This window comes from Serinus canaria, chromosome 25 (assembly GCF_022539315.1).
Source record: "Serinus canaria isolate serCan28SL12 chromosome 25, serCan2020, whole genome shotgun sequence".
NCBI classification, from domain to species: Eukaryota; Metazoa; Chordata; class Aves; order Passeriformes; family Fringillidae; genus Serinus; species Serinus canaria.
In genome coordinates, this window is record NC_066338.1 from 2,070,133 (window position 1) to 2,078,844 (window position 8,712).

Consider the following 8,712-nt stretch of genomic DNA (forward strand, 5'->3'; position numbering starts at 1 on the left):
GATCGAAGGGAAAGAGCAGGAATTTACTGTAGATACTGGGGCTACTTATTCGGTTTTAAATAAACGATTGGGACCAATCAGTGACACTACAGTACAAGTAGTAGGAGCAATGGGCCAGTTGGAAGAAAGGCCGTTCCTACAGCCATTAAATTTGAGATTTGGGGGGAAGGAATTAGATCATCAATTTTTATATATGCCCAATTGCCCTAAGTCACTATTTGGGAGGGATTTGCTATCTCTTTTGAACATGAAAATTCTGTTTGAAGATGGAAGAGTTAAAGTAGAAGTTCCTGAAGAAGAAATAGCCAAATTATTCGTGATTAGAGAAGTTGAACCCACCCCTATCCCTGAGGAGGTAGAACAGGCTGTGGTACCATGGGTATGGGAAACGGGAGTCCCGGGGAAGTCTAAAGCTGCTCAACCAGTAATAGTAGAGTTAAAAGAAGGGGTACAACCTGTAAGGATAAAACAGTATCCTATTAAACTTGAAGCCAAAGAAGGGGTTGCTCCTCTCATAGCACAATTTCTAACACAAGGAATACTGGAAGAATGTGAATCAGAATACAACACCCCCATTTTTCCCGTAAAGAAACCTAATGGTAAGTATAGATTGGTACAGGATTTACGGGCAATTAATAACATTGTTAAGGATATTCACCCAGTGGTTGCAAATCCATATACTTTGTTAACATCTGTGTCTGAAAAGTTTAAATGGTTTACTGTAATTGATTTGAAGGATGCATTCTTCTGCATTCCCCTGGCATTGCAAAGTAGGAAATATTTCGCCTTCGAATGGGAAAGCCCAGACACCGGTCGCAAGAAGCAACTCACCTGGACGAGATTACCCCAAGGCTACAAGAACAGTCCGACGATATTTGGGAATCAGTTGGCAAAAGAATTGGAAGAATGGAAGATGACTGAGGTAAGAGACTCGCCGTTCTCATACGTGATTTTACAGTATGTCGATGATATCTTTCTAGCCACAGAAGAGAAAGAACTGTGTTTAAAACTCACCATAGCATTGCTGAATATGCTGGGCCAGGCTGGATATCGAGTATCAAAAGAAAAAGCACAGCTGATAAAGGAAAGTGTGATTTACCTGGGTTGTGAAATCATTCAGGGTCAGAGACGGTTGGGAATCAACCGAGTGGAGGCCATTTGTGCCATCCCGCTCCCGAGAAGTCACCAAGAATTAAGATCTTTCTTGGGGATGGTAGGATGGTGTCGATTGTGGATTCCAAATTTCGGGTTACTAGCGAAACCATTGTATGAGGCCCTGAAGGAACCACAGCTGAACTGGGACAGGTCAAGGAAGAATGCTTTCCAAAACTTAAAACAAGCCCTGAAGGAGGCCCCGGCTTTAGGGCTCCCGGATTTGAGCAAGGACTTTCAGTTGTATGTAAATGAAAGACAAAAGCTGGCTCTGGGAGTACTAACCCAACGGATTGGGTCATGGAAACGCCCGGTGGGATACTTCTCGAAGCAGCTGGACACTGTCAGTGCTGGTTGGCCGTCATGCTTGCGGGCAGTTACGGCCACGGTGATCCTCATTCAAGAAGCCAGAAAATTGACGATGGGCAAGAAAATGGAGGTATTTGTACCCCATATGGTACTGGCTGTTTTGGAACAAAAGGGGGGTCACTGGTTATCATCTAGCCGAATGCTGCAGTACCAAGCAATATTGAGAGAGCAGGATGATGTAGAATTGAAAATAACTAATCATATTAATCCAGCAGAATTTCTCCGCAGTGAACAGGAGGAGGGAGAATTGGCGCATGATTGTGTGGAGGTCATCGAGCAGGTATACGCTAGTCGGATAGATCTTAAAGACACACCGATGGAAGATCCAGACTGGGAACTGTTCACGGACGGATCAAGTTACGTGGAAAATGGTACCAGGTATGCAGGGTATGCCGTGGTAACTGTTCATACGATTGTAGAGGCAAAAGCTTTACCTCCTGGTACCTCAGCCCAGAGGGCAGAAATAATTGGGCTTACACGAGCCCTAGTCCTCAGTACTGGAACAAAAGTAAATATTTGGACTGACTCTAAATATGCCTTCGGGGTAATCCATGTACATGGGGCATTGTGGAAGGAGAGAGGACTACTCAGTTCACAGGGAACATCTATCAAGTACAAAGAAGAAATCTTAGCTTTGCTGGAAGCAGTACACAGACCGAAAAAGGTTGCGGTAATGCATGTGAGAGGACATCGAAAGGAGGAAGGAAAAATTTACCAAGGAAATGATTTGGCTGATGTGACAGCTCGAAAGGTGGCTCGAGAGGTATGGACTCAGATGGCATTGATACCAGTCAAGGTAAGCCCAGTAAATCCCTACCTAAACCAGGCACCTAAATATTCAATAGACGATGAGAAGTTGGCAATGTTATTGAATGCACAAAAGAACATGACTGGATGGTATGTAACAACAACGGGACAGGTCGTGGTACCAGCAAAAATAATGAAAGTCATCTTGGAAACAGAACATAACAAATGCCATTGGGGTGCAGAGATGCTCGTAAAATTCTTAAGGAGAGAAATAGTTTCAAACCAGATGTTAACACTTGCAAAACGGGTGAATGCAATGTGCCCAGTCTGTTTGAAAAATAACCCAGATTGTCAGGAAACAAATTCAACTAGGGAAACTGCAGGTAGGACCGGAACCGGGAGACTATTGGCAAGTAGATTTTTCTGAGTTACCAAAAGCACAAAATTTCAAGTACATGATAGTGTATGTCTGTACCTTTTCAGGATGGCCAGAAGCTTACCCCTGTAGGACAAATCAGGCTAAGGAAGTGGTTAGGACACTGCTTAAAGAAATCATTCCCAGGTTCGGGGTACCTCTAGGGTTGTCGTCGGATAGAGGTCCACATTTTATAGCTGGGATTGTGCAAACAGTAGCTAGGATGTTGGACATATCTTGGGACTTGCATACACCTTGGCGACCTCAATCAAGTGGTCAGGTTGAAAGAATGAATCAAACACTGAAAGGGCAAATCAAGAAAATTTGCCAGGAAGCTAAAATGCAATGGCCGCAAGCATTACCGTTAGCTTTGTTGCGAATCAGGATAAAGCCCAGGGAGAGGTTGGGGGTAAGTCCTTATGAGATTCTATATGGGAAACCTTATCATGCTACCGTACTAAAGGGAGATCTACATGTACAAGGGGACCAAGTGATATTTAATTATGTAATGTCACTAAACAGAACTCTCAACAGCCTACGGGGAGCCCTGCAGTGGAACCGACCCCTACCACTGGAGAATCCAGTCCATGACATCCAACCTGGTGACCGAGTGTATGTGAAAAATTGGTTCACGGATCCACTGAAGGAAACATGGGATGGCCCCTACCAAGTGATCCTGACGACCTACACAGCAATAAAGGTGGCGGGAATCGACACCTGGATCCACTACACTCGAGTCAAGAAAATTCCAACACAATGGGAGACTCAGATGGTCTCCCCGACGCGAATGATATTTCGCGCAAAGCCGCATTCTTAATCATTCTGTTACTGGTGATGATGAAATTGATACCTACTCAAGGTTTTGTGGTTGTCACTGTTTCAGAACCTGTTGTTGGAATCATGGAAGGGATGGATGTGAATTTGACCTGTGCTATTGCCAATGACCAGAAAGCTGAAGCCCGAGATTTACGAGTATTCTGGAAACAAGGAGCTGGGTACCCCAAGGCAAGTTTTACTACTATTTGGGATAGGGATGCACAAAAAGGGAATACCACACTACAATTGAAGCAAGTAACTGGAGAAGATATGGAGGTTTATATGTGTATAGTGCAAATTAGACGTAGTTTTGACTATAAGAAAATTAAATTGAGGGTGGTATCTTGGAGATTACGGGAAGGAACTATTTCTCAGGAATCAGTGTCAGTCAGGCCAACATCCGCTATTCAAGACATGTGGGACGGTCCCCCGTTAAAGCTTAATTGCCCATTCACTCTAACAGAGGCATGCAAACAAGAAGTGAAAGTTAAGTGGTGGAAAGAACAACAACAAATGTGGGAACGAATTGACCAGGGAGTGAGTTGGTGGAAATTATGGGACAAAGGAATTGGGTGGCTAAATATCTCAGATCCTAAACAAGGCATAGACGAAGGGCGGTATCTGTGTCTAGTTACATGTGGAATAGATGCAGACTATGGCATTCGATCATCAATAGCTAGGGCACATTTGGGGGAAAGGATCAAGGCAACACATGGAATTTTTCGAGCAGTGCAAGGCATGGCAGTTATCTTAGTCTGTAAGGTAGAGAAAGATGTACAGTTTATCGAATATGGATGGTGGTTTGGGGGAAACAATATTCGGGACAAAGAAGGAAAATATCGCAAGGAGAAACGATCAGATCAAACTATAGTCCTTATAATTAGGGACGTACAGCCGGAGGACGAGGGATATTATTGGTGCTGGATTAGCAAAGACTCCTGGTGGGGACATTCAAGAACGATAGTCTCACTAACTCGAGGGAAACCGAGAAGAGTAAGAGAAATTAATATTACCACTCAAAATGAGCAAAAACAAGAGAACCTGATAGTGGGACTGATCAGAGATTTTGGTACAGTACAAAATGTCTCACAAATTACGGCATGCCTGCCACTCCCCCAGGCCGCTGGAGAGCCTATCCAATGGGGAGTGGTTCCGGTCCCAATGCCCCCAACAATACAAGAAAACATTACGGTCATGTGTCAGGTAGAAAACGTAGAGAAGGAGGTAGTAGAAATTAAGGAAGGTTATTCCCCTTTGTGGAAATATTCGTCAATCTGGGATTGTCGGGAAAAAGGAGGCAGATACGAACCAAAACCTGGACTGTATGGAGGATTAGGAAATTATGGTTGGTGTTTTGAGAAACAAGAACAACAAATTAAGAAAAAACAATTATCTCGAGAAATACGGTGTCAAAATATGACACAAGAACAACCCTTATGGGACCACTGGGAAGCTATATGGGGTCCAAGTTTACTGGAACACTATAGTTATATCGGGCCTGTTGATTGGTGTGTACAGTGGACAGGAAGTAAAAACCAATCACATGCAGAAGTATCAGAGATAAATACCTCTACTAGGGAGAAGGTGATAGCGAAAGAAAACTGGAATTGTACAGAAGTTTATACATGCGATACTCCAGGGGACCAAATTAGCCTAGTGCCAGTAAGGGTCCTTTTGAAATGGGGATGTGAATGTAGGAAATACAATCACACAATACCCGGCAAACCCCTTATGAACGGATTTTATGGAAGGGTCTCCTGTAGGACGACTACACTCAGAAGTCCGGGAAATTTAGTATGGGTAATGGGACATGGACAATGGACTACTCATCTCCCTTTGGACGGACCAGTGACACAAGTAACTTTAGGGGTGCCAACGTTATGCCCTTTGTGGAAACAGTCTAAGTTAAAAGCATCAGGGACTAGGAAAAAGAGAGAAATTGATGATTTGAATTTGTTAGGAGATGAAGACCAATGGCATGAACCAGACAGCGGAGTGAAATTTGGATGGGCACTAGAATCATTATTTGCACCAGTAGCCACATATAGAAACAGAGAAATGTTGTTTAAGTTACTGGGACAAACAGAGAGATTGGCATTAGCAACTAGGAGAGGATTCAAAGATTTGAACCTACAATTGCAGGCTACTTCTCGTATGACACTCCAAAATAGAATGGCTCTAGACATGCTGCTATTGAAAGAACATGGAGTTTGTGGGTATTTAAATAAAAGAATTGATCACTGCTGCATCCATATCCCAAATGTAACGGTAGAAGTAGAAAAAGACATCTCTCAACTAGAAATAGTCGAATCTGGAACAAAAGAAATCGAAAAGGAGGCCCAGCACAATTGGATAGGAGCCTTGTTAGATTCAATGGGGCTTCAGGTTTCTGGTTGGGTATCGTCAATGTTGCAATATGTGTTGCTGTTTATAATTGTACTAATAGTTGCTTGGATAGCATATAGATGTGTTCTAGGAATAATAACCAAAGAAACAAGACGAACCCGAAGATTGGTGAAAGCAATAGGAAGAAACCACGGATTTGGAGTTCCCCCGCCCAAATACGAAGAGGTGGCCCTTCCTAGAAGAACTGAAGCTAGAAGAACTGAAGCTGAAGGTTGAGCATCCTTGCAGAAGATCTGAAGAATGCTCAAAAGGGGGGACTTGTTGCAGAAGTTCGAAAATTATTGAAAAATGTATTCTAGTTAATAGATAGATGTCTAGATTAGTGAAACAATATGATAGTTAGCATGAGTAGCAGTAGTTATGCTAAGGCCGCAGTAGGCCCGGTAAACTCTAAGTGAACTTTAGTGCATGGTAGATCGAGAGAAAATATTATCTAGGGAATGTACCTAACATTATCTATGGAATGTACCTTTTGGCTAAGTAACAAATGTCATGATGTACCTAATAAATCTCAGTATACCTCTAAAGATGCTTAGCGATGCACATAGATCAGACGAAGCAATCATGTTAAGAAAAGTATATAAACTCTGTAAATTTTGTCGCAAGATGGGGCTCTGACTTTGGACGAAAGTCCTCAGGCTTCCGGGCCCTAATAAAGCACCGCATAAAACAACTCCGGTTGTTTTGTGTTTTCTTCGGATCGGGCAACACCCCGTCTTCTGCGGCGGACACCGGGTCTGCCCCATCTTCCGCGACTTAAACTAGGTCTACCCCGACCTCCATGGCGTAAACCCGGTCTACCCCGTCTTCGGCAGCGGACAAAAGGTCTACACCGTCTTCCGCGGTGGACAACGCATCTATGCCGCATGATGCGGCAGACAACGGGTCTCAACCGTCTTCCGCGGCGGACACCGGGTCTACCTCCTCTTCAGCGGCGGACACCAAGCCTACCTCATCTTCTGCGGCGGACACTGGGTCTACGCCGTCTTCCGCAGCGGAAACAGGTCTGCCCTGACTTCCGCGGTGGACACCAGGTCTACACCATCTTCCGCGGTGGACACCAGGTCTACGCCGTCTTCCGCGGCGTACACCAGGCCTACCCTTTCCGCGGCGGACACCAGGTCTACCCTGTCTTACGTGGCGTAAACCAGGTCTACCCCGACTTCCGCGGCGGTCACCAGGTCTATGCCGTCTTCCGCGACGGACACAGGGTCTGCGCCGCATGATGCTACCGACAACGTGTCCACCCCGTCTTCTGCTGCGGACACCGGGTCTACCACATCTTAGGCGGTCGACAGCAGCCCTACCCCTTCTTCCATGGCGGACACCGGGTCTGCCCCGTCGTCCGTGGAGGGCAGCAGGTCTACCCCGTCTTCTGCGGCGGACACCAGGTTTACCCCGGCCACCGCGGCGGACACCAGGTCTACCCCGTCTTGTGCGGCAAACACCATGTCTACCCCGCAGTCCGCAGTGGACACCAGGTCTACCCAGTCGTCTGCGGCGGACACCAGGTCTTTCCCGGCCACCACGGCAGACAACAGGTCTACCCCGTCTTCTTCGTCAGACACCAGGTCTACCCCGTCTTCGGCGGCAGACACCAGGTCTATCTCGTCTTCCTCGGCGGACACCAGGTCTACCCCGTCGTCCACGGAGGACACCAGATTTACCCCGCCTTCTGGGGCGGACACCAGGTCTACCCCGTCATTCGCGGAGCACACCAGGTCGACCCCTGCCGCCGCGGTGGACACCAGTTCTACCCCTTGTCCTGCAACGGAAACCAGGTCTACCCCGTCTTCCGCCACAGACATCAGGTTTACCCCGGCCACCGCGGCGGACACCAGGTCTACCCCGTCTTGTGCGGCAGACACAATGTCTACCCCGTAGTCCACGGCGGACAACAGGTCTACCTCGTCTTCCGCAGTGGACACCGAGTCTACGCCGTCTTGTGCGGTGGACAACTGGTGTACGCTGTTTGCCGCGGTGGACATCGGGTCTACGCCGTCTTCTACGGCGGACACCGGATCTATGCGATTTGCGGCGGCGGACAACGGGTCTGCCCCGTCTTCCGTGGCGGACACCGGGTCTAAGGCATTTGCGGCGGCAGACACCGGGTCTACCCAGTCTTCCACGGCGGTCACCGGGTCTACCCCATCTTCCGCGGCAAACACTCTGTCTACCCCGCCTTCTGCGGTGGACAACTGATCTACGCCGTTTGCCGCGGCGGACACCAGGTCTACCCCGTTCTCCACGGAGGATACTGGGTCTACGCCGTTTGACCCGGCGGACACCGGGTCTACCCCATCTTCCGTGGCGTAAACCAGGTCGAACCTGACTTCTGCGGCAGACATCAGATCTGCCCCGTCTTCCGCGGCGGACACCAGGTCTACCCCGTCTTTCACAGAGGACACCAGGTCTACTCCAGCCGCCCGGCGGACACCAGGTCTACGCGATTTGCGGCGGCGGACAATGGGTCTGCCCTGTCTTCCATGGTGGAAACCGGGTCTAAGCCGTCTGCGGCGGTGGACATCGGGTCTACCCAGTCTTCCGCGGCAGTCACCAGGTCTACCTCGTCTTCTGCGGCAGACACAATGTCTACCCCGTAGTCCGTGGCGGACAACAGGTTTACCTCGTCTTCCACGGCAAACACCAGGTCTACGCCGTCTTCCGCGGCGTATACCGGGTCTACCCTGTCTTCCGCGGTGGACACCGGGTCTACACCATCTTCCGCGGCGCACACCGGGTCTACGCCGTATGACGCGTCCGACAACGGGTCTACCCTGTCTTCCGCAGCGGACACCGGGTCTGCC

At 47.9% G+C, this 8,712-nt stretch overlaps 1 protein-coding gene across 1 annotated transcript; it reads left to right on the forward strand.

The window, feature by feature from the left end:
- The first annotated feature begins 450 nt into the window (after window positions 1–450).
- LOC127060434 (uncharacterized) lies at window positions 451–6,437 on the forward strand. Its single transcript, XM_050983669.1, has 2 exons — window positions 451–599; window positions 3,206–6,437. Exon 2 carries the CDS (start codon window positions 3,335–3,337, stop codon window positions 6,119–6,121), a length of 2,787 nt encoding a protein of 928 aa, XP_050839626.1. The 5' UTR covers window positions 451–599; window positions 3,206–3,334; the 3' UTR covers window positions 6,122–6,437.
- The last annotated feature ends 2,275 nt before the right edge of the window (window positions 6,438–8,712 follow it).

Bases quoted from the DNA above. Each gene is read 5' to 3' on its own strand.
- LOC127060434 (XM_050983669.1), top strand. From the start codon at position 3,335: ATGGGATGGCCCCTACCAAGTGATCCTGACGACCTACACAGCAATAAA.